The sequence below is a fragment of the Bombyx mandarina genome, chromosome 07 (genome assembly GCF_030267445.1).
Source record: "Bombyx mandarina strain Sakado chromosome 07, ASM3026744v2".
Lineage (NCBI taxonomy): Eukaryota > Metazoa > Arthropoda > Insecta > Lepidoptera > Bombycidae > Bombyx > Bombyx mandarina.
The window spans coordinates 2,513,683-2,541,195 of NC_143214.1; the positions used below are offsets into that span (position 1 = coordinate 2,513,683).

Here is a 27,513-nt window from a genome sequence, read left to right on the forward strand (position 1 = left end):
GGTCCAGGTCGTCGTGGAGATCGATGTTTCTGACGTACCACGGAGCTCCGATGGCTATCCTGCAGAAACGTGATTGAATGACATGAAGAGGTTTCAAGTTGGTGCGGGACGCGTGAGCGAACACTACACTTGCATAGGCCATGACGGAGCGTATGCAAGTTTTGTAGAGTGTCAACTTATTTCTAAGGAACAATTTATTTCGCTTGCAAATCATTGGATAGATGCTCGTTACCGTTAGCTCATTAATGATACTATCCAAGAAGCCAACTCCAGATTGCCAAAAACAATCATACAAAGTTTCAGAATTTCAAACATAACGAAGTCGATTTTATTCATAAGTAATATTGATTGACATTAGGTATATGCTAGATTCTTCACAGTAAGAATAGATGCGCAGATAATTAATACTAATGAATTGAGTTCGGTTTCTTTTAGTTATAATGATGTTATGTATTAAAAAAAATATACCTAGTCAGGTCATAAATTCTGTCACATGTTTAATGTAAAATAATTGAAACAAGTTTATTCATTATGTAACCATTCATATACCAAAATGAACTTAACAAAACATAGATTCTTATGACACTAAAGTTTATTCAAAATGACCTCCGTGATTTTGAATACAGGCCTTCAATCTGCGCGGCCAGTCGTCTATCGCAGCACGAACGAGGTCCATGTCAATATCGGCGGCTGCCTTAATCAAGGATGTCTTGAGTGACTCCAAATTGGGATGAGGCTTTGAGCACGCCTTTTCCTCCAAGTGTTCCCATATCTTGTAATCTAATGGATTCAAATCTGGACTGAAGGAGGGCCAGTCTTCGTGCCGGATGAAGTCGATTTCACGCGCCGCCAGCCAGTCTTGTGTGCTCTTCGCTCTATGAGCTGGCGCCGAATCTTGTTCGAATACCCAGTGCCTGTTATTGAACATGGTATGAGAAACAGGTTCCACAAGGTTCGTCAGCACTGTATTTTGATACACAACTGCATTCGTTTTTACACCTTTCTCACAAAAATGTACCTCTGTAAAGCCCCAATAAGAAACTCCCAACCATACCATGAGCGAGGATGGAAAATGACCTCGTTGGACACGCGGAATACGGTTGCTCGCTTCTTCACTACTGTGTGCGTACACCTTATCATTTTGTTTGTTGTAGCTCTCTTCTACGGTAAAAATTTTTTCATCCGAAAAAAGAATTTCCCGATTTTTTTTTCCCGCGTACCGCTTCAACAAAGCGCGGCATCTCTTCAGTCTCAGGTCCATTAGACGAGCATTCAAACGATTTCCTGTTTTTCTTCGATATGCCCGAAGCCCTAAGTCTTCATTTAACACCCTTTTCACCGTGGTTCTGCTTAACCCCATCTGAAGGGCCAACAGTTTCTGCTTACGTTTGGGATTTCTTTGAATTCGCACCTTCACAGCTTTTATCACTGCTAGAGTCCTAACAGACCGAGGGCGACCACTTCTTGACCTGTCATCTACACTAGAGTCTTCATTGTATCGTTTGATGGTACGATATACGAATCTTTTGGTTATATTCAAATTTTTCAGTATGTTAAAAATTCGAATTGGCGCGTAACCGCAACGATGCAACGCAATAACTGCAACACGGTCTTCTTTAAGCGTCCACTCCATATTTAAAAATGAGTAAAATTCTAAAAGTATACATTTTTATTTTCATGAACAATTCGAAATTCGAATTCAATAAACTTTTTTGTGGCCAGCATTCTAAAAGAAAAGTTTTTACTGTCTGACAATACTTATGACCTGACTAGCTATAATGAGAATAATTTGAATCTATACCGTCATTCTGTTTCCAAAAACAAGATATAAATAAATCTGTTTATTCATATACCTCAAATAGCTTTAAAAAATATCCACATTTACTAGCATCTTCTTGAACTTACCCGTTTTTCTTCACGACGCTTGAATCAGAAAACAATTACAATCTTTTTTGTTACTAAGCACAGTTAGCCAGAATTTTCCCACGATCATTATTCTCAATAAACTTATTTCACGTTTCTTTATGCAATTATGAACTGTATCAGTCTTGAAATAAAGATATAATAAGGCTAAAACAAAAGGAAACATCTGTAGGTGCGTGTCTAGAACTCTTTCTAGGAAAGAATGTGTTTTTTTTAACGCCTCAGTGAATTTCTAAGTCAACCGTTGTGTCTTCTAATTGAAACTTGTTAATTATACAGAAAATTGCAAAATAAAACTCATATTCTGAAATGGCAACTTTATAAATGTGATTCGTCATATAGGATATTAAAGAACTAGCTTTTGTCCGCGACTTCGTCCGCGTGGAATAGTTCACAAATAATGGTTTTTTTTTAGAACAAATTTGGTTAGCATAAAAAACGTTATAATGAGCCAACCTTAACATATAGACATATGCTGTCGCGGACTTTTTTTAGATCTCTTAAAGGGGAACAATTCTGTCATATGTAAGCTTGAGGGTAGATATTATCTTGTTGAACACCAAGTAAAACGATGTCACTTTTTGATTCCTGATTTAATCAACAATATGTTATCTTAACAATTCACTTTAACACTTGTCCAACTTTAACCAGTACGTACAACAGTCACTGAATCACACAACGTAACAAGGATATAGTAAGTGCACCAGGCAAGCGCAGTCCAACGAATGTTCATTTCAAGGCACGTTCCGCCTTTTTATACTAGCCGGCGCAGCTGGCTTATGAGTCACCTCTGTTGCAGCTGTTGTTTACGAGTGGAACGACACGGCCGGCGCACCTGGTTTGTGTGAGTCACTCCTATTGCACGTGCTATATAACATAAATATCGTTAACGCCGTCACGGCCATACTGACGTGCGCTCGTCCTCGTGCGCGCATTCTTATGGTATGTCTGTGAACAACAAACGTGTTCGTTCATCCTGACATTAACGGATACAACATAAAACGTGGTCTATGATATTAACAATCTAGTACGGTTCGGTTCGCATAATTCTTCAGAAAATCCTATACTGGCTATAAATAACCTTCAGACTGCTTACATACCTGGGCCAGTTCATTTGAAACTCTTCAGGTATGTAAGTATGTCCCTTTTAACTTTTTTCGAACTGGACCGGATAATGCTAGACCGAATCGCAATCCCTGTAGCTAATTGTTGTGGCTAATCTGGATGAAAATCCCTATAGCCAAGCCATTGGACCGGACAGACCCTTCAATGACTTCACACTTTCTTTTTTTTTTTTTTTTTTTATCTCTTTTTTTTTTTTTGCTATTCCGGATTAACATCTCTCTAGCCACATACAATTCTAATCTGCGTGTACGGTAGCGTTTGTTAAAACATTTCTTAAACCAGAACATTTATACGGAATTTCTTCAGAAATAGTGCGAGACCGACCATCGTTTTCTACATTACCTACACCTGCAACCGAGGTGCCTGAGCTTACAGACATTGTATCACTACCCACAGACTGTTTGCTGTATCGCTATTTGCGGACAAAAATGTCGCTTCTATTGTCAGTGATAGAGTCGTCATCATTAAGATCAGTTTCATGAACAAGATTAATTAACCCATCTGTGTACGCCGTCACGTCATCGTTACTATAATTTTCAGAAATTTCTAGTAGGCCTGACGGGCCTCGAGGTATTTCACGTAAGTTTTCATGGGGAAATTTGTACAATCTATTAGAACTATTTACATGTCTCAATTTATACCTATCGTTTTCCAAAACTGCAGTAATGTTGAAGGGACCTTTACATTTTCGGTCAACTTACGAAAACAAAATCCCCAGCGGAAAAGAGGTTGACTTTAGCTTTGCCTCGACTAAACCAAGCTTCTATTTGTGCCCTTTTTTTATGTTTTCGCCGGTCTTCGACCGTGCTAAATCAAGATCTAATCTAGAGGGATTATCACTCTGTTGAAACTTTAAGATATTTCAAGTGAACTACCCTGAACGGCAAACGTCTATTCTATTGGAGTAAACCCTGTTACTCGACAACGTGCACTATTAAGGGCGAGTTGAATATCCCCTAAGTGCTCTTACCATCATGATTGGTCTAAGTTACTTTCAGATCAAAGAGTGACTTGTTCATGAAACCGCTTACCATTGAATAAATTACTATGACTTTGTTTTATAAGACTACATTCTGACCCTGAATGGAACATAAAGGGGAAGCCAAAACCACTTATCTGTAACACACTGAAGCTCTGGAACACACGTTGACGTCTCTGGTTGCACCTGCCACAGCACCTGGAGCAGTGTCGTTTTTCTTCTTGTAGCGTATGGAACACCCAGAAGCTACATGGCTCGCATCACCGCACACATAACAGCCGACTTGCAGGCGAGAGCCGGGCGCCCACGGATGAGGAGGTTGTTCAGGTTTTGCAGGCTGTATTTTTGTGAGGCAAGTAGCAGCTCGAGCCTTAAGCGAATGTGTGAGAGTCAAAATTAAATCGACACCATCCAATACTTCAACTACTTCAAACGGCCCTTTAAACTTCGTATCTAATTTCGTTTGATTATGCTCTTCGTATTAATATGTGGACGAGCTCACAGCCCACCTTGTGTTAAGTGGTTACTGGAACCCATAGACATCCACAGCGTAAACGCACCACACACCTTGAGATAGAAGTTCTAAGGTCTCAGTATAGTTACAACCGCTGTCCCACCCTTCAAACCGAAATACACCACTGCTTCACGGCAGAAATAGGCAGGGTGATGGTACCCGTGCGGTCGATGGCACTATACGGAGCACCCGTCTGGTGCCACGTCCTTACCCACGAGAACGTCGCCGCGCTGCGACGCCGGCAGCGCGCGATCGCAGTCAGAGTTATTCAATGATACCTCACAGTCTCCTACGAGGCGGCGCGCCCTAGCGCAAGTGCATCCGGAGCGCGGGGACTCCAATATCGGCAGTCCGTGCTGGAGGCGAGGTCTCGTCGTTTGGCGGACCCGTCGGCCGGCCTCCGTACCGTCGAGGCGATCTGCCCGGTTCTCGCGGACTGGGTGGGCCGCGACCGCGGAAGTCTCACCTCCGGCTACCTGTGCAGACTCACAAGACATTTTACCACCATGCAAACTTCTTACCGCAACAAATCTTACCAGCCACCACGCAAACTACAATTTGACGGGTTCCACCTCTCTTACACGATGTTACTCCCACACTGAGGAAGCCAACCGCGAACACTTGTCAAGCACGCACAAGCACGCACTTCACCGGAAAAACCTGCATCCGCCAGCGGAACCCGAACACCGCCGCATCGCCAGACACGAACGCACCGGACGTCTTATCTTACAGGTCACGACGACTTCAGATGTGTCAATTTTTCTTCCCCACGGAAACTTGCTTGCTTTCTTGTTTGCTTGCTTGCTGGAGCCCGAAGTCATCGAACGTGTAGTGTTATTGGTATTGAATCGAGTAGATTCTAAAATTTCAGCGACAATTCACAGTCTCATGTCCTGGTTTACCGTACTAGTGCCATGTAACTCTAACAGTAGTCATTGGCTTAAAAACGATTCGTGTCGGAACTACCCACTCGTCATGACAGATCCATTATTGCGATCGAAGTTTCACTTGAGATTTGCACTTGCCTTAATTTCTTGCAATAGCTTGTTACGTGTTGTATTTCCGTTAGTAAATGCCATGTGATGAAGTCGACAGTCAAACTGGGCAACATGAGCCAGAACGTAAGATGTGACGATTTTTTCGTGGCTCTGATCTTCCATCGAGGTAACAGAGACGTTATTACACGACTTACGTATGCTGCATTCACGCTCTTGTGGCGTACCACTACTAGTATTCTGATCTGCATCATGTTTTTTTTTGCTGTACTTCGAACATGTTCAAACACGTCACACCAGTGAGAGTAGAGTCCTGATCTCACTTCTGATGTTAGCTTGAGGGTAGATATTATCTTGTTGAACACCAAGTAAAACGATGTCACTTTTTGATTCCTGATTTAATCAACAATATGTTATCTTAACAATTCACTTTAACACTTGTCCAACTTTAACCAGTACGTACAACAGTCACTGAATCACACAACGTAACAAGGATATAGTAAGTGCACCAGGCAAGCGCAGTCCAACGAATGTTCATTTCAAGGCACGTTCCGCCTTTTTATACTAGCCGGCGCAGCTGGCTTATGAGTCACCTCTGTTGCAGCTGTTGTTTACGAGTGGAACGACACGGCCGGCGCACCTGGTTTGTGTGAGTCACTCCTATTGCACGTGCTATATAACATAAATATCGTTAACGCCGTCACATACATTATTTTATCGAAACTTCAATCGTTTCTGCAGCGCACGCAGCGGAAGTTCTCAAAAGGGAAAAAAAACCCTGATTTTGAAACATTCTTCATTAGTGCTCCGCTTGTATTGGTCTTAGCGTGAAGTTATATAGCCTATAACTTTCCTCGATAAATGTGCTGTCTAACACTGAAATATTTTTTTCAAATCAGACCAGTAGTTCCTGAGATTAGTGGGTTCAAACAAACAAATTCTTCAGCTTTAGTTTAGGTTTGAAAAAAATTGATGTTCGTTATTGTGGGCATATTAACTACTTTCTCACCTACTTCGGATACTTGCAGTTGCATGATTTGTCTGATGTTCATCAAAATCAAACAATTAATACCGAAATTATTAACATAATACATTTGCACTCCACACAAATTACATCGTGCTATTATTTTGGATACCCAAACAATTAGAATAAAAATTGGCCAATTCTAATCATCCTATTCTAAAAATAGCTAAACTAGAGCAATCAAAAGTATTCTTTAAATGTATGCCACTAAAGATCAGACTAGGTTGCGAAGTGACACTTTAAAAAGGCACTTCGGAAAACGACACCGTTTGCGTATCATAACATTAATTTTAACGATTAAACCTACAACATTCTTCGTCATTCGTTTTAGGGGAATACAAAAAAAAACCATTCAAATTTGGTCGCAGTAAAAATGCACGAAAAATTTCACTTTCAAGCAATAAAGGGAAGTGCGAGTATGATACAACGTTATGCATACATTCGTAAAAGAAATCTTAGGGCCCCAGAACAAGAGAGGTTATGGGAATTTGGTCATTAGTAAAACTATGAAGAGGTAATAAAAAACAATGCATGGAAGAAGGTAAAGTAAGAAGAAGTAATAAAGGTACTTATATCTAAACAACTATCTCCAATGTAGAGCAGTGAATGAACTAAACAATAAATTAGTATAATTTTGTTAAAATAATTACAAATCTTATGTATCATCGATTGTAATTTCAATTCATTTAGATCTGCCCTAAACAACCAGACCAAGTTTCGGTGACAAAAGTGAAAAGTAATTTGTAATTCGGTTTTTTCAACTTAAAAGACGAGCGGTTTTTGTTTGCATGTTAAATAATATAACGGTATTCACGGATGTTGTAAGGTTCATATAATAATCATTAATTTAAGAAACATTGTACTTCTTTAGTTAATCGTTATAAAAAACTACTTTCCCTGAATTAATCATTAAACATTGAATAAGTAAGGTATACAAATTATATTTGCGTTCGAGTTTTGTGCGATATTCAAAATCGCCAATTCTAAGGCCCAAATCCAAAGTGTAATTTTGTTTGTACAATTTGACATTAAGTGGTTTTACAAGAAATTACATCCTCCAATATGCTTCCGTTAAGATGCTTGTTGTTAAATTTATATTTTCAATTACCCCTTGCATATTTTTTTTTCATAGATTATCATAATTGCTGCTTTTTTCGATTACACCTGCTGAAATTGTAATAATTGTTACATTTACAGGTTCACACCTTTTCTGCTATTCTTTAGTTTGGCAGTTTATATATATATATATAGTATATATATATAGTATATATTTTGGTTATTTTTTGGAAACACTTGTCATATAATTTATTGAACATATCTTCAGGGAAGGATTGAAAGGTTATTCAGTTAACAAATAAGCTAAGATTTTAGTAAATTCTTTTAGATTCGGTTATTTAGAGAAAATTTGACATAAGGCATGAAAAAAACAAACTAATTGCTGTAGTTAATACAAGTGGTGGTAGGAACTGTTGTGAGTCCCCGCGGATAGGTACCACCACCCTGCCTATTTCGCTTCACGTTTCGGTTTGAAGGGTGGGGCAGCCGTTTTAACTATACTTGAGACCTTAGAACTTATATCTCAAGATGGGTGGCGCACTTACGTTGTAGATGTCTGTGGGCTCCAGTAACCACTTAACACCAGGTGGGCTGTGAGCTCGTTCACCCATCTAAGCAATAAAAAAAAAAGTGATGCAACAAAATCATTGCCGAACGCTATTCTGAACCCGTGTTTGAAAAAGGAATAGTAATACAGCATCTTTATATTGCCTTTGTACGAGCACGCTGACCACTTGATAGTAAGCAATCGACGTCGCTATTGGATATCAGCAATGTGAGGGGCACAGTAAAGCCGCTCCACACATTTGAGGTCTCTCCTCAAACTTCACATCCAATATAATTATAATAACCAGATATGAGTCACGCAAGATCATTTGGCCCTAAGCTTTGAGTACTATGGGAACCAGAGATTGATATACACCAAGTACGCTTAATAAGCTCTGCCAATGTCAGTCCAAAGCCTGGATGAGAAAAGAGGAGGGCTGAGTTTGGAGTTCGACCTTTCCACGGTAAAACAGTCAACGCCGAATGCCTTGCGGTGGCTAATTAGCCGAACCCAAATAAGGCTTCAACAGCCTCGAAGAACTGAATATCTTCCAAAAGCACTGCAGTGGAACGACGCGGGACCCCACCAAGTGTATTTTCCGAAGAAATCCTCATGAGGCCACGACCCTCTGCATTAAGCATGCATTTATAGACCAGCATTTATCGACGCAAGGAGTTTTTTTTTTCTTGCCTATTTTAGTAGCCTCGAGGGGCTATTCTAGATTCGCTGAGCTAGTAGGTGAGCTCACGGGGCTCAAACCTGATGACGTTGCTAACACGAACCCTAGGAAGAGCAGTGCTTTGCAGAATCTACCACCAGATCGGAAACGCGACCCACTGAGAAGATCCGGTGAGAAACTCAGTGGGCTGTGTCTGTGTGTGGGGGGGGTTAATTCGCTCGTCGAGCCCTTCATCGCAAGCGACTGGTTCGACAAGGATGGTGACCGGTGCTTGCGGTACCTAAAAGCACCGTTAGTGGATCAGGAGGATCCGAAATGACGTGTTTTGGACGACGTGGACTGCTTTCCATTCGGTCCGCAGGATCGGGAATGGACGCAAGGAGGATGTACGTTTAAATGTATACCTAAATAATATAGAGATATTTATTTATTTATAATAAGGCTCAGAAGAAGAATAAATAAATTTGTTCATCACACAAAGATCGAGTCAGTCCACACTATCCACAGATAATACTTGAAAAATATAAACCACGAAATGCACGCTTAAAATGTTAACCCTCAAATGACCAGGTTATTTATACCCCGATCTCCCTTCAAATCCGAGTGTACAGCTCCAAATGACCGAGTATAATGACGTAACTATTGTCCTCGCCCCGATGTTTGCGAAGCCTCATTTATTTTTATAACTCTACGGGATTTTTAACTGAAACGAATAAAAAAAGCGAACGACGACCTCAGCGACAAGTTACACCGTCGATGCGGTTGTTAAAAGTATTTCTGTTAAAAACAATTGAAGATCGAAAATTTTAATGAACAAGCGCTGACATCTATATAAGTACATATTTTAAAAGAAATAATTAAAATAATTAAAGGTTAATAAATTAATCGTGTTTGTTAAAGGTAGATGGGTAAGAGGTCGAACTGTTATATCCGGGCTTCGGTACCGTAGATATGCAGACCCTACCGTATTCCTGCTGCATCAGCTCTCCCGTAACCTTATCCACACCATACCTCATTGCAATCCCCACTCTCTCAATCAGTTCGTCTCCATCCTTCGCCGCGCTCGCGCCTATCATTTTTTATTAAATCCAGTGTGAATCATAATTTAGTTTTTTTTTAAAAAGAAGTTCATAGTGTCCCGTATAACATTGGTGGCAGCTCAAGGGATTTGAAAAAGAAAAATCCCCGGAACGTCTTCCGAAAATAAAAGTGAGAATAACTATTAAAAGTGACAAAATAACGACTAAAAGTGAAAATAACTAAATAAATAAGTGAAATAAGTGAAAAGAAAATACTCACTAGTATTCTGAGCATACCAATCTCATCATCCCGTGGAAATCCTGGAAAAGATCTGCGCGTACTACATTTACCTTAATATCCTGCGAAGAAATCTATCTACTATTTCATCCTGCAACATCTATAGACCCTGTATCCTGTTGGTGGCTGTGCGTCGTAAAATCTTGCAAATAAAATTCATCGTGAACAATCCAAGGCCGAAGCAATTGTTACCTGTTACCTGCCTTATCGCTGCGGAATGCTCCTGTTCGTCGCGCCGATATCCGCCGTCTACGTACTGCTGACTCTGTAAGTCTCCGGACATTGTTGCGTTTTATAACTAGGGTTGTTAAATTTTTGTAATTGAATTCTAATCCATGTAATGTTGTAGTAGTTTGCCATTTGTTCCGTCTCCTCTATCTACATTTAAATTTAAATACTATGCCAAAAGTGCCTAAAATTGAAGAAAGCAAATTAAGTTTACTAATTCCAGAACCGGAACAGGTTGCAAGCAACATAGAAATTAAGTCGCCTACTCTATCTCCTCGTGTCACAAGAAAGACCGCCGCATTCCTCACTATGTCCGAACTCGACCTAAACACTCTGTTTAAATTTGTTAAATGTTACGATGGTAGCCGCGATACCCTCAACTCGTTTTTAGTTAATTGCGACAACGCATATGATTTAGCATCAGAATCACAGAAACACATATTATTCAAGTATATCCTTAGCCAATTAAATGGAAAAGCAGAAATTGCTTGTTCCATCAAAGAGTTTTCGACATGGGAACAGTTAAAGGAGTTTCTCAAAGCTCAATTCAGTGAGCGTAAACATTACTCACATCTTTTAACCGACCTTCAAGAAAGCAGACAAGGGACACAAGAAAATGTCGGCCAATACGCTCTACGAGTAGAGACATATCTATCTCAACTTTTAACAGAAATCTCTTTTTCGAACACAAAAGCAAAAGAACTCCCAGGTCGAACAGCGGCCATGGAAGACCTGGCTCTACACCACTTCTTAATGGGACTTAATCCCCGAATAGCAACGATTGTGAGGTGCAGAAATCCGAAAACTCTAAACGACGCAATCAACCTCGCAATTTCCGAGGAAAAAATAATGCAAGTGACATCGCGAAGAACTCCCCCTGTTTACAACCCTAGCCAAAATCGTAATCAAAACGCGAACTCATATCAACGTCAATATCAACCCGCTAGTAGGGCTTTCCCTCAACGCGGAATAACCGCCCCTCAGCGGCCAACCTATCAAAGTGCCTCTTCATTCACCACTTACCCTGCAATCTGTAGGTACTGCAAGGCCCCAGGGCACACTATCGACTTTTGCCGAAAACGAGAGTTTAATAATAGAAAATTCAATAATCAACCGGGGTCTCACACGAATAATAATAATAATAACACTCAGGGTCGTACATGGGCTAATCAGCCCATCCATCCTATTTTATCGAGAGATGAAGGCCGTGACGAAGTCGATAACAGTCATTTAAACACAATCGCTCTCCCGTCAGGTATCGTGCAGGGAGATTGTTAACCAATAAAATCGATATCAAACAAAATCATATAAATGTATCCACTGTATCCACTGTATCCACTGTATCCACTGTATCCACTGTATCCACTGTATCCACTGTATCCACTGTATCCACTGTATCCACTGTATCCGCTGTATCCACTGTATCCGCTGTATCCGCTGTATCCGCTGTATCTAATGTATCCACTGTATCCACTGTATCCGCTGTATCCACTGTATCCACCGTACCTAATGCATCCACCGTATCCGCTGTGTCCGCTTTATCCACTGTACCTTCTTTATCCACTGTATCCGCATTACCTACTGTGCCTATCCTCTCCACTACATCCAAACCTAAGCTAGTTTCGACGTCTCCAATACTTGAACAAAAAAAAAGAAATATATTAAAAACATATAATATTACAACTAGCCCATCAAAAAAATACTTACCATTTATAGAAATCAAGACATCACTCTCTCCCAAACCTTTGAAGCTCCTCGTTGATAGTGGTGCATCCGTTAGTATTATTAAAATATCTTCCATCGAAACTATGCCCGAGATCAAAAATGAATTCATCACCTTTTCTGGCCTAGGAACCGAAAGTAATCCAATGAAATCCCTAGGAATGATAGATGCAACATTTGATTCGTTAAAACACCAGTTCCACCTTGTCCCTGACTTGGATTTTCCATATGACGGCATAATAGGTAATGACTACTTCACCACACTTAACTGCAAAATAGATTACACTGAAAACACATTAGTTGTCAACAACACTAAACTTAATCTAAAATTCACTGATCCAATTTATACTATTCCTCCTAGGACCGAAACCGTTATCGAATGCTCTGTACTAAATCCAGAAGTTAAAGAGGGTCTTATTTTAGACCAAAATCAGATCAGTTCTCTTCTCATCGCTAACTGCATAGTAAAAGTTAAATCAAACTCAAGAATAAATATATCAGTTGTGAATACTTCCGAATATCCATTACGTGTAAATTCAAACTTAAAACTCAAATTGATATCATTTGACGAAAAAGCTAATAGCAAAATTTTCTATACTTCCGTCAGTGACAAAGAAAGTCAAAACAATGCTTTAGAGAGAGCCGAAGCAGTTCTAGACCTATTACGTGTCTCACACTTGAATGTCGAAGAAAAAGATGCTCTCTATGATCTATGTGCGACTTATTCTGACATCTTCCATTTACCCAATGACAAATTGACTTGTACCGACGCGATACTTCATGAAATAACCACTTCTTCCTCTGTCCCTATTAATACGAAATCGTATAGATTCCCTGAAGTGCACAAACAAGAAGTCCAATCCCAAATTACTAAAATGTTGGATGAAGGGATCATTAAACCTTCCACATCTCCATGGTCCTCTCCAATCTGGATAGTCCCCAAGAAAATCGACGCATCTGGTCAACGCAAATGGCGAGTGGTGATCGACTACCGTAAGCTCAACGACATCACTATAGGTGACGTTTATCCAATCCCTAATATTTCCGAAATACTGGACCAACTAGGTAAATCTAAATATTTCAGCACATTAGACCTTGCTTCCGGTTTCCATCAAATTAGGATGTCTCCACAAGATGCTCCTAAAACCGCTTTCTCAATTCCTCAAGGTCACTTCGAATTCACACGCATGCCTTTCGGACTGAAAAACGCCCCAGCTACTTTTCAGAGACTCATGAACTCTGCCCTCTCAGGCCTACAAGGCATACAATGCTTCGTATATTTGGACGATATAGTCGTCCATTCATTTGACCTAGAAAAACATATCCTCAACCTTTCCAATATTTTCGACAGGCTCCGTACTTTTAATTTAAAACTTCAACCGGACAAATGTGAATTTCTCCGTAAGGAAGTATCTTACCTTGGTCACATAATAACCGATGAAGGTGTAAAACCTAATCCGGAAAAAATCAAAGCCGTGCAACAATTTCCTACTCCCAAATCTCCCAAAGATATAAAATCCTTCCTTGGACTCGTATCATACTACAGAAAATTTATCCCAGATATATCCAAAATAGCTAAACCCCTTACTAATCTCCTAAAAAAGAATGTCCCGTTCCTTTGGCAAAATGAACAGCAACTCGCCTTTGAAACCTTGAAAAACGCACTCATAACAGCTCCACTACTAGCCTATCCTGACTTTAACAAACCATTTGTACTTACTTGTGACGCATCCGATTATGCAATCTCCGCCATTTTATCCCAGGGTGAAATAGGGAAGGATCGCCCCATTGCCTATGCATCACGAACCCTAAACAAATCCGAATTAAATTATTCCGTTTCTGAAAAAGAATGTTTGGCCATTATATTCGGCACCAAAACGTTCAGACCATATCTATATGGACATCGTTTCAAAATTGTTACAGACCATCAACCGCTTAAATGGTTATTCAGTCACAAAGATCCGTCTTCCAAATTAATCCGATGGAGACTCAAACTAGAGGAGTTTGATTATGAAATTGAATATAAAAGGGGCAAAATCAATCGAAACGCGGATGCTTTGTCCCGTTTTCCTGTAAACCCAATAATCGAAAACCAACCTCAATCTTCCACTTCTGGCACCGCCAATCCTAATCTCCAAGAATCTGAGATTCCTTCCGACCTTCTAGAAGACCTTACCGAACTTGGTGCCTTAGATATCAGTCCAAGCCAAGGCGTCGACTTCAGCCCTCTCTATCCACCTTCCGAATCAAGTGATCCAAACCCTCCACCTTTGCCAGATCCTGTCAACGACACACACGAACCGACACCTGAAATAAATTCCAACATCACAGACGACTACTCGACCTTTCTAAAATCCTTCACAGACGAGAACCAAACTTTTAATACTCAAGTTAAAGAACACAACGAAAGTCTCCTTAAAAGCACTTCAAAAACTATTTTAATCCCTGTCTCCATTGATTTCGATGACTCAAACCCTTATCTTGAAGACATACTTTCCTCATTAGAAGACCGTACAATCCTTGACAATGAACGTGAACTTCATAGTTTTATGAAAATAGAGCTTAAAGGAAAAGTTTTTTATCTTCTATTTACGAAGGTTTACTATTTCGACAATTGCACTTACCCAGACATATTCAAGACCCTTAAGTCCGCACGAGACGACATCATACTCCAAGGTGACATAAATGATATTGCCATTTCCGACTTCAAGAGCTCATTTGAACAACACTCTTTTGTGAAAATTTATGGGATGCTAGTTTACCTATTCAACAACACAAACACTACAGTAAACATACACCATGATACTATCATCCATCCTGTCCCCACCGAAATTTCTAGAATACTGAAAGAAAACCACGATATTCCGATCGCCGGTCATCTCGGTTCCAATCGAATGTTAAGCAGAATTAAAGAACGTTATCATTGGATAAATATGCGCTCAGACATCGAAGACTACGTCAAGAATTGCAAACTGTGTCAATCAAACAAAGCTCTGCGCAAGATCAACAAATCTCCTATGCAAATCACCACTAGCTCTACTCGCCCCTTTGAGAGGATTAGCCTCGATCTCGTTGGTCCCTTGCCTGAGGCTGGCCTTTCAAAGCTTAAGTTTATTCTAACTCTTCAAGACGATTTAACCAAATTTTCTATTGCATACCCAATCTCTAATGCTACCGCAGAGGAGTCCTGCGAATGCTTAGTCCACTTCATTTCCTTATTTGGTATCCCGAAATCAATACTCACTGATCAGGGAACCAACTTCACTGCCGAACTCTTTAAAGTAACGTGTCAATTTTTAAAAATTAAGCAACTCTGGTCCTCTCCCTACCATCCCCAAACGCAGGGCGCCCTGGAAAGAAGTCACTCAACACTAAAAGAATACCTTAAGTCTTATGTGAATGATAATCAGACAAATTGGCATAAATTTGTATACACAGCTATGCTCACCTACAACAGTACAATCCACACCACTACTCAATTTACACCTTACGAACTCGTCTTTGGTCATAAACCATATATACCCGATTCCGTCTTCGATTTACGATCAGATGTCACGTACCCTGAATATCTTAAGATGCTTAGTCACCGCCTCAAAATATCAAGAGAAAAAGCTCTACAAAATATTAATGTCTCTAAAGAAAAGTCCAAGACATATTATGACAGACACTCTCGCCCCGTCCAATACAAGGTTGGAGATTACGTGTATTTAAAGAATCATCTCCGACTTAGAAAGGCCCTATCACCGATGTGGAAAGGTCCTTACAAAGTTGTAAAAATTCACGGCAATAACACCCTTTCCCTCCTGGTAAATCGTCGGCACGTGAAACATCATTTCGACGAAGTAAAACCAGCACCCGTAGTATAAAACATAATTAACTACTAGCTCTTCTAATAAATACGTTCATAGCTTTAATACATAAATATAATTAAATAAATAAACATAACCATATCAGTAGTATCATGAAAGGAATAAAATCTATGATACTTTCAGAATCGCTACGAAAAGTGTCAGCATCCATGGAACAGATGCTATTCAGATACATCCTGTGCAGAGTAGTCCTGGCATCTACCTCGACCCGATGGGTTCCTTAAAATTAATTAATGGTCATTTAAGTATTGTCATTCCAGTAAATGTATCCTTCATAAGTCCCCATTTATATAACATTAAAGCCGTCTTAAGTACAGCTCGTAACTTCTGTAACCAGAATAGGATATTTGAATCTTCAGAATGCGAAAACATATTACAACCTCTCGAAGTTCGTTTCTCTGATATGCTGAGAGATTTCGATTCTGTTTCTCACCTCGTTGCACGAAGAACAAAACGCTCAGCGTGGTTCGGTGGTGTCGGGTCAGTATTCAAAACCCTGTTCGGCACAGTAGACGAAAATGATGCGATCCGTTATGATAACGCCATTCGAGTATTACAAGATGATCAAAAAGATCTAGCAGAAAATATAAAACAAGGTATAGTAGTTACAACCTTTGCGCTTGACGCACTTAACAAATCTATTAACCAATTAATAGATAACGAAAAATCTCTAAATAATGCTGTTACTATTTTATCCGATAATCTAAAGAATTTGAGTCAGGGTTCCGCTACCCTTAATACTAAAATGAAAATGATGAAAATTGTAAATATCCTAGAAAATAGCATACTTACCCTGTCATTTAAATTAGAAGACATATCCAACGGCCTTATGTTTAGTAAAAACAATGTATTATATCCTGCAATTTACTCTCCTAAAGAATTTTATAATGATTTAGTTAATAATTTAAGATTTCTTCCTAACTCTAAAGAACTACCAATTCCATTAGATATAAGCAACGTCCATAATTTAATTGACGTCTCTAGTATTAGTTCATATTATTTAAATGGTAAACTTGTATTTGTTTTAAAACTACCTTTAGTATATCCTTTGGAATTTAACCTTTATCATGTGTTGCCTTTACCTACCCCTATCAATAATAATTCCTACGCTATGATTATCCCTAACACAGTATATATTGGATTTTCCAAAGATAGAACTAAGTATTGTCATTTCGAATCATTTGATAAATGTAAATCCATTGGTCAAAATTATATTTGTGACCACATATATACACTATCTAGTGCAACTCACCCCACATGTGAAAGTGAAATCATTACTAAACATGTAACTAAATTACCTGATGAATGCCAAATTAAAGCCATAACAGGAAACATAGAAATGTGGCAAAAACTGCAAGAAAACAGATGGATTTTTGTCATGTCCAAGAACTCCAAATTTACACTTGATTGTCTTGATGAACATATCTATGAGACAAATATATTTGGCACAGGTATCATTGAAATACCCATGGGTTGCACCGGATATTGCCGTGGTATTGAATTATTATCTAAAGAAACTATTCAGATTAATGTTACACATATTAAAATTGATTTTGATATTATAAGTAATCTTAATTTAAGCGAATCCAAGTTCTCCAATGTAATGCCAAAAGTAAATATAAAATATCCAAATTTTGACCCGTTACTAAACTACAATGAGAACTTTGATTTACTTAACCATAAATTAGAAAATATTATAAATAAGCCTCAACTTGTAAAAAATTATGAACACTACTATGTCCCGACTACCATGTATTGTATTCTACTCATATTATTAGCATTAAGTTATAAATATTATAAGTTTTGTAAATCTAGGTCCAGCGGCATCCTTCAATCTCCTTCCATCCACCTTGCTCCTGATAATCCCGAACCTGAAATTGAACTTACCTCACCTACCTCTCCTACTCCAAGACTTCGCTTTTGATTCCTAAACTTCACCCTTAAGGTGTAAGTTTAGTCTCATCCGGGGGGCTGTTATATCCGGGCTTCGGTACCGTAGATATGCAGACCCTACCGTATTCCTGCTGCATCAGCTCTCCCGTAACCTTATCCACACCATACCTCATTGCAATCCCCACTCTCTCAATCAGTTCGTCTCCATCCTTCGCCGCGCTCGCGCCTATCATTTTTTATTAAATCCAGTGTGAATCATAATTTAGTTTTTTTTTAAAAAGAAGTTCATAGTGTCCCGTATAACAGAACGAAGAAGACATTGATGGAGTGTGTGAATGAGGATATGAGAGAAAGAGGAGTGATTGTTGAGATGATGGCTGATAGAAGAGAATTGAATAGAAGAATTCGCTGTGCCGACTCCACCTAGTGGGATAAGGTGGAGACAAAGGAGAAGAATCGTATTTGTTAAATCCGTCTGGAAGCATCAAAGGCAAATATGTATGATTATGTGTTGAATTTCGGCTTCTGAATTCTAAAAGGTCCTATATTTTTATTCGCACTTTGACGTTTTTATAACACGTTTTCATACCCGATCCTGTAGACCGAATGGTAAACTGTCGACGCCGCCCAAAACACATCATTACGGATCCTCCCGATCCATTAGCGGTGCTTTTAGGTACCGCAAGCACCGGTCACCGTCCTTGTCGAACCCGTCGCTTGCGACGAAGGGCTCGACGAGCGAATTAACCCATAGACACAGCCCACTGAGTTTCTCGCCGGATCTTCTCAGTGGGTAACGTTTCCGATCCGGCGGTAGATTCTGCGAAGCACTGCTTTTGCTAGGGTCAGTGTTAGCATCACTCCTGTTTGAGCCCCGTGAGCTCACCTACTAGTTAAGGTTACGCTGAAATAGACTCTCAAGGCTATCAGCTTAGGTTAGAAAAAAAAAACACGTTCATTTTGTATACGGTGTGTTAGACCGACGAACGTTGGTCGGAATTGATGTCTCGTGACGCGGTTCACGATACGAATGCGTCTCGGTCATTTTTTGTCGATGCGCTATGACTGACCCTGTCGGAATGGAAAGTGTTATTTACTTTTTTACGTACTCTTTGAGGGTGAATCTTGCGTCGTTCCGATTTCATATGCTCATGCTAAATGATTTGAAATTTATCTCGTAATTGAATTAAGCTATTTGATTCAGTAAAATAAATCAGTGGGTGGTTAAGGATCTATTGTACAACGGCTATTCTAACTTACCATGTCGGAAAGTTCCTTCACGGAAGAAATAGGTAAACTGGCGATAGCTCTCCATGTGGACCGACTCTACACTTTACGCCTATACGATATAAATTTAGAGTCTTAGATTACTTCGAACCAATTTAGAAATCGACAATCGGTAAATATGATTGCACTCTCAACAAACTCACGACAAACATATAACAAATCTTACCTAATAAGAATTATCTGAAAGTAAAGGACAAAAGTGGGCCAACTTTATATCAAAACTATTAAATTTGTACTTGAAAAACTATGCCTTATTTTTTCACGTTGTTTACTTTATGTATCAGTATTTCTTTCACCCTGGCATTGTTTTACAAAAAAAAATAATTACATATTTGATAACATCCCAAAACTGAGTGTTATAGTTTTTAAATTCGCCAATAGGCAAAGGGCTTAGCCCATACAGCCTTATAGTAAACCTATATGCTGCCAAACGAAAGAGTTGTCTGTGACTTGAACAACAAATAAAAAAAAATAGCCAATGGTTACAATTCACAGACTTTTTAGTTTATTTTTGTTCAATTCAATATTTATATATTGTAATAATAATTATTACTTAAAACCATGAATTATTTAATATTTTTAGATATTAATGATTCAATTAGTAAAAATCTCAATGGCATACCATTACTCTATTCTTATTATATATGATCAGAGAGTTTTGGCAGCAACCCGAGTGAAGCGTCACTTGAAGTTTTATTTTAATGTTTTTTAATAGTTTATTGTAATGTATAATATATAAATTCCAATGCCACAATAATCGTTGTTCAAGATTATTGTGGCATTGGAATAAAACTGTGGCCAACATAGCAGTGACTGTTTTTTTTTTTTTTTTTTTTTCAATATAAAATGTCTGCGGAAATTCACGCTCACTCAATGTGCTATTCATCGAGTTTATGTCAAAACTCCCAAAAATCAAAATAAAGAGATACACCGGCTTTTTATTGACATAAAAAAATATAACTACGACAGGCTAGGCTGTACAGGCTACGCTCTTTGCCTGCTTATCGGCGAATTTAAAAACAACAACAACAATATCGTTGCCAGCTTCCGGATTTTCATTTTATTATTATTATGAGGATATAATAATAATAAAATGTACGTAAGGGCTTATTTCTAGCAACATTAACCACAATTAACTTATTTAATACTGTAAATAATGATGAGAGCGATTATTGACTTCGAAGAAAACAATTAACAACTTAATTTTAGCTGCAGAAAAAAACAGATTTCTCTTAAACCTGGGTGAGAATATAAAAATCGTTTTCTGAATATGAAACGATATTTCTTTGTCTATCAAATTAAGTTAAAAGCATCATCACTTTATCTTTATTTTTATCTTTATTTAAACTTTATCTTTATATTCGAGCGAGATGAGGACTGCTAGCATGACTTGGAGTGAAGTCAAGGAGCAAGTGCAAGACAGGGTCAAGTGGAGACAACTTGTGACCTAAGACTACAACAACAACGTGTCCGACGTTTCGATACTCCACAGTATTCGTGGTCACGGACGGACCAGTCGACCGTACAAGAAGTTATGATTATACATTTGTATAAACGACTTGTTGATAACAAAACATTTTCCTATAATAAAGTATGATCTTTATTCCTTTTTTTTAAATATTTTATTTCATCTAGCCCTAAATTAAGATTACGTCTATTATGGGAACCAGAGTGTGATAAATATAGAAAAATACGATGATGACGCATTAATATTATTAAAGCATGATTATAACAAGATTTTACTGGTGGTAGGACCTGTTGTAAGTCCGCGCCGATAGGTACCACCGCCCGGCCTATTTCTGCCGTGAAGCAGTAATGCGTTTCGGTCTGAAGGGTAGGGCAGCCGTTGTAATTATACTGAGATCTTAGAACTTATATCTCAAGGTGGGTGGCGCATTTACGTTGTAGATGTGTATGGGCTCCAGTAACCACTTAACACCGGGTGGGCTGTGAGCTCGTCCATCCATTTATGTAATAAATAAATAAAAAATCGAATTTAGGATAACAGGCTTATAACAACAGAGTGCAATGTCATAAATTATAAATATAAATTTTGTACATACCTTAAGTTTTTCCAAAGTCTAGCCAGGACAAGCTTGTTGAAAATCTTTATTAAATTTAAACCTGTTTAGCTAGACCGAGTGCCCTCTGCGAGCAGCCCAATTATGCTCTGAATGTTTGCTCTGATCTTCATACAGCTGCACCAGACGTGGACGGTCCCTGCAGCTCTGGATTACCAATTAGTTTTGTGCTAAATATAAACAAAAACTTTAAAATACAAATAGTTGTGCTTTCGTTTTTTTATTTAAATACAGATTTATGTCTTTGTTTAATATGCTATCACTAAGGTATTATTCAGTGGAAAAAGCAATATAGTTCATTCTTTGTAATTTTTTTAATTTTCCCAATTTAGTCATTCTATCAAAAAGGATGTGTGGTGTCGTGGGACACCGGATAGGAACGAAGTTCCTTATTATAAAAATATTAATTTTAAGTTCTATTCGAGGTATAAAGAAAATAATTATTCGGGTATACATTTTTTATTATGATTTTTTTAAAGATAAAAAAAAAACTACTATACAAAGTTATCAACTTGATTTTATTCAAAATGATTCATAAAAAATATATAATAATAATATACAAAGAAACAGCTATTTATATGAATAATAATAATAACTGTCATCACGTAGACTATACATTAGACACTGTATAGCCATCATAATAAGACTATACATAAATTATAAATATCTTACGTTACGGACGTTTTTTCCCTATTAGGGTGCCCCTCCGCATCGTTCCATAATTTTTTTTTTTTTTTTATTGCTTAGATGGATGGACGAGCTCACAGCCCACCTGGTGTTAAGTGGTTACTGGAGCCCATAGACATCTACAACGTAAATGCGCCACCCACCTCGAGATATAAGTTCTAAGATCTCAGGTATAGTTACAACGGCTACCGCACCCTTCGAACCGAAACGCATTACTGCTTCACGGCGGAAATAGGCGGGGTGGTGGTACCTACCCGTGTGGACTCCCAAGAGGTCCTACCACCAGTGATTACGCAAATTATAATTTTGCGGGTTTGATTTTTATTACACGATGTTATTCCTTCACCGTGGAAGTCAATCGTGAACATTTGTTGAGTACGTATTTCATTAGAAAAATTGGTACCCGCCTGCAGGATTCGAACACCGGTGCATCGCTTCAACACGAATGCACCGGACGTCTTATCCGTTAGGCCACAACGACTTCGCAAACTAGGATAAGGAATATAAGGAACTTCGTTCCAAAACTTCGTTCCAAAAAGGCCTCGATACACGCAGTTTGTTTTTTAATTATTAGAAATAATATAATAATTGATCTTAAGGACTTACCCTACTTGTTTAATAGTCCGTTTTAAATTAATCTCTCATCATCAACACAGAAACGCCAGTGGCACATTGTTTGCATATACAAAAGGGAGCTTCGAGTGTTTTTCCTATTGATTAACAGTCGAGCAACGGTACAGGCGTGAATAAAAAGGAAACAATACTTTCTTTTATTATAAAATTTAAATTTTATTTCCCACAAATACTGAAATATCATTTAGTTGAAGTGCGTCCAAGTTTTTATGTGTTTACGCCTAGCTAATGTTATGTAGGTGCGAGAAACCATAAAATACGTTCACTGTAACACATAATTAGATTGACATCACAATATAAAGCATGCTTTTTAAAATTTATTTTAAGGTACACATTGACCTTATAGATAAAGGTTTGGGCTTAAAAGGGCACGTAATACGGTTTACTGTTACGCTGTATATATAAGTTGTAGAGGTTCAATTTTGCGATTTCACTTATGTCATTAATTCATCGTGGAACTTCTTTATAACCAAATCATTAAAAAAGCTTCAACGCTGTCATAGGTGCATGATAAGAGCATGCCATGTCTAATAGCTATTATTTTTATTTATTTTTATTGTCCTTGTAGGCAGACGAGCATACGGCCCACCTGATAGTGAGTGGTTACCGTCGCCCATGGACGTCAGCAATACCAGGGGCAGAACCAAGCCGCTGCTTACAAAATTATGCCTATTGGATCACAGACGCTTCAATTTTGTGACAATATCGGGGGCCAACTTTACATAAGGACTGCTCCAAGCTTTTCAGTCACCTGGCAATATATTATATATCAATGATACTATATCAATTGTGCTGATATTATTTTAAATGTTTCTTTTTTCTATCACTTCTATACCCGACTGTCCACAGATCAAAAGCGTAACAATATTTAGTTTAACCCTGTGTTTATTCAAATCCGCCGAAACTATTGGACAATAACAGCTTCGGTCTGTCAATTAGCCGCTTCGCCCTCAGGGGTCGACACACAGATATTTTGAGAGTAAACTTTGACAAGTTCTTAGATCGTTTTTTGAGTAAACACTGAACGTTTAGAAGGGACAGTCTCAGTACAAACAGTTTTATGTTTGTGCCGGGTGTAAGGGGAAGTTTGCCGAATGCGGAGACCGGTGGTAGAGCTGCTGTTGGCTACCGTGATATTGAAAAATCTTAATCGAAGTATGAAATGAGTGCACGAAATGTATTAGAAACAAAAAGATTGTTAGTGCACGGGGCCAATGATTTCGATGTGGATTACGTATTTCAAATTGCTTAATGATGTTGAATCATTATCATCATCATCAACCTATAGCAGTCCACTGCTGTTGCCTCTCCATTGCTCACCACTGAGCATGATCCTCGGCTTCTCTCATCCTACCAGCCACCCTGCACAGATCATCACTCCTAAGCCTGAGGGAGACCTGTACTGCGTTTGCCAATTCAATATGCTCACGGTATATTAAGTATTAAGTGATTATATGACGTAAACGTCGCCTTCTACTTTCTTTTCAGTGCTGTTTGGTGGACAGGCAATTTAACTCAACAATTATGCAAAGATACTGCTAATACCGAGTACCTTTTTTTTTTTTTTGTTGCTTAGATGTGTGGACGAGCTCACAGCCCACCTGGTGTTAAGTGGTTACTGGAGCCCATAGACATCTACAACGTAAATGCGCCACCCACCTTATCCGTACACCACACCACCGTATCTGAGTACAACTGGTAGTAGGACGTATTGTAAGCTCGCTTCGTTCTCTTGTCTCTAGGTCAGGGGCAACTTTCACGTTTTAGCGATTACGGGCACTGGTAACTATTTAATATCGGACGAACCGTGAGATAGTCCACTCCTTTACGGACTAAATTCAAAGATATTCAAGACGAGAATGCTAGAAAGATCTAAAGTACCAATTCAGAACCACCAAAGTTTGTACTGAAAGTTTTTCAACATTCCATCGCGCCGTCTATAGTTCATTACGATAAAAATAACATGCACTAAATCTCTGAGCCAATTTATTCTGACGCGCAATTAATATACAAAATCTATTATCATCTTAAGTAAGTATTATTTATAATTTACAGCGACCGTTAATGGCAATCAACAAGTTACTATGTAATTTAATAAAACGCATAAAACTGACTAACGGAGAATATTTTCATTCTTACTTAATAAATTTTGTAAGTAATCCTTTACGTGCGGTACAAGGTGTAGGAATAAAGCGATTATTTAAAATATAAACGAAATTAAGTTTTTTATTCTTTCTATTTTTTTTGTTAAAATGGGACGTGCATCAGAAACGTCATTAAAAAAAAAGCTTGAAAGTGAGCGATGGTTGATGCTCATAAACATAAGACACTGTTGACGCCGTAAAGCTAACTTAAGGGTGTCACACATGATACGGTTCTAATGGCAGAATGTGCTCGAATAACTTTAGTAATATATTCAGCTGTTAATCAGAAAAAAAAGTTTGCGACTTGGTTTATCTACGTAGATTTTTTTCCGTGTCATGCCACTTTCTCGAAATGGCGCTCTGATGCCAACTGTAGATACTTACTGTAAGCTTGAGATCCAGTTCGTCGTCGAGATTCACGTTCCTTACGCACCACGGTGCTCCGACGGCTATCCTGCAAAAACGGGATTGTATGACTTGAAGGGGTGTCAAGTTAGTGCGGGCCGCGTGAGCGAACACTACACTTGCATAAGTCATGACTGGACGTATGCAAGTTTTATATAGTAGCCTTATTACGAAAGAACTATGTAGCAGTACGTCAATAGTGGTAGTAAGACCTCCCTCTAATTGACTTCATAATTCTTAAACCGCTGTTTATGTCGCGATCATTTATCCTGTCTATCTATTGAGATAGGTGAGACCAGTCATGTCGTGGTTGTTGCTATATGCTATTAACTTGCTTCTTCATTTTAGCGTATTTAGTTCGAAAGCTTAAACAATATTCTTGCTTGTGACTTAAGCCATATAACCCAAAACCAACTGCCGCCATGTTAATGAGCGTTCGTTTGTTGTTTCTGGATTTGATTGAAGTTCGAACACTGGACAGTACTGACAAAACAAAAAAGCACCTGTTCCTTACGAATAAGACTTTAATAAACTTTGTAGCTTCACTCAACTAGCTTTACTAGCTCTTTGGTACTTATTTCGTACTGATTTTCTTGTGTTTAATCGTTGAGATTATAGTTTATCAATATTGTAAGTCGGTAAGTCAATATACTAAACGATCTGAATTGATGAAAATATATCCTACTTAAAAAATATATATTCAAAACAAATTTGAGTAATTACTCAAATTTATTTAAAATATACCACTATCTACATCTATCACTACATCTATGGTAAACCTAATATCTCTAGATCAGCAGCTACGCCGTGGCCTCAAAATGCTTAGCGGTAGGCAGCGGCTTAGCTATGCCCCAGGCATTGCTGAAGTCCATGGGCGACGGTAACCACTCACCATCAGGTGGGCCGTACGCTCGTCTGCTTACAAGGGCAATAAATAAAATGCTCCGGTGAGTACTTAAGCATTTTTTAGGAGGAAGTGATCACTGACGGTTCGGCGGCTTTACCAGTTTCACTAGGACATCGGGGCGAGCTCGATCTCAGCCAGGATTTCGTAACCACTGTCCAAGTACTTCAAGGAGACCTAACAGCTCAAGGGCAGCTACCGAATACATCAACTATCGGAAACGCAACCTGCTGAAAAAATCTCGCGAGAAACTCGGCTTGCTGACGTGTGGATTACGTTGAATAATTACGTTAAATAAATAAAACAAGCTACTTTTGCTTGAGTCTTATTGAAGCTAAAGACCAATCGCTATGGAGAAATACCGCTGACTACTCTAACTACTGCTACTCTTCCACTAATTGGAGCCATACAATATTTTTTTTATTGCTTACGAGCAAGGGTAGACGAGCTCACAGTCCACCTGGTGTTAAGCGGTTACTGGAGCCCATAGACATCTACAACGTAAATGCCCCACCCACCTTGAGATATATGTTCTAAGATCTCAAGCATAGTTACAACGGCTGCCCCACCCTTCAAACCGAAATGCATTACGCCAGAAATAGGCAGGGTGGTGGTACCACCAGTAATTACGCAAATTATAATTTTGCGGGTTTGATTTTTATTACATTATGTTATTCCTTCACCCTGGAAGCCAATCGTGAACATTTGATGAGTACGTATTTCATTAGAAAAATTGGTAACTTGACTACGGGATTCGAACACCGGTGCATCGCTCGATACAAATGCACCGGACGTCTTATCCTTTAGGCCACGACGACTTCAAGAAATAATTTAATAATTATTGCTTGATTTACTTTTTATGTCCATCAAAGACTATTATTTGTAAAAGGAAAGTGGAAGTGATTTTTCGTTTCTCACATTATTAAAATATAAGTTAATAGAAGCTTTCTAAAGCTCGGAGTTAAAATTCAAAGTGAACGATCGTTCATATTAAAGACTTTTGTAATTTCCTTCTTCGCTTATTATGTTCTCACGATGTGAGCCTCGTTAATATCAATTTCGAGACTTTTATCACTAATTGACAGATGGATATTGATCGCGATGTTCGAAAGTATTAATTGTTTGGATACGTTGCTTGAATTTCAGTGGAGTTTTTGCTATCGGTTAAACATGATTAAGGAAAATCAATTTAACACTTCTTATATAGATTTTAAAGTAAATTTTACAATAATTTTTTTTATCTTCAAGTTGTTAGATTTTGGAAATCACAAGCTTCAGATAGCATTTGTTTGAAACATCAACACTCAGATATAGTGATATAAACATTGTCACAGCCACTCTTGATTAATCACGCCACGCTATCAGCTTGAGCTTCTAATGACAAATTCATTATGATTATTATTATTATTGTTAGGAAGCGGCTTGGCTCTGCCCCTGGCATTGCTGAAGTCCATGGGCGACGATAACCACTCACCATCAGGTGGGCCCCGTATGCTCGTCT

General features: G+C 38.6%; 1 protein-coding gene and 1 long non-coding RNA gene across 2 annotated transcripts; one reads left to right on the plus strand and one right to left on the minus strand.

Annotated features, from left to right (window-relative positions):
* Window positions 1–2,500: 2,500 nt before the first annotated feature.
* LOC149502598 (uncharacterized) lies at window positions 2,501–6,247 on the minus strand. The gene is made up of 2 exons (XR_016323300.1): window positions 5,123–6,247; window positions 2,501–5,017 (listed from the first exon to the last, which is right to left on the minus strand). It is a non-coding gene; the product is annotated as an uncharacterized LOC149502598 (long non-coding RNA).
* A 3,503-nt stretch (window positions 6,248–9,750) lies between these two features.
* Window positions 9,751–11,665, plus strand: LOC149502599 (uncharacterized). Its single transcript, XM_089728607.1, has one exon. It carries the CDS (start codon window positions 10,559–10,561, stop codon window positions 11,663–11,665), a length of 1,107 nt encoding a protein of 368 aa, XP_089584733.1. The 5' UTR covers window positions 9,751–10,558.
* The last annotated feature ends 15,848 nt before the right edge of the window (window positions 11,666–27,513 follow it).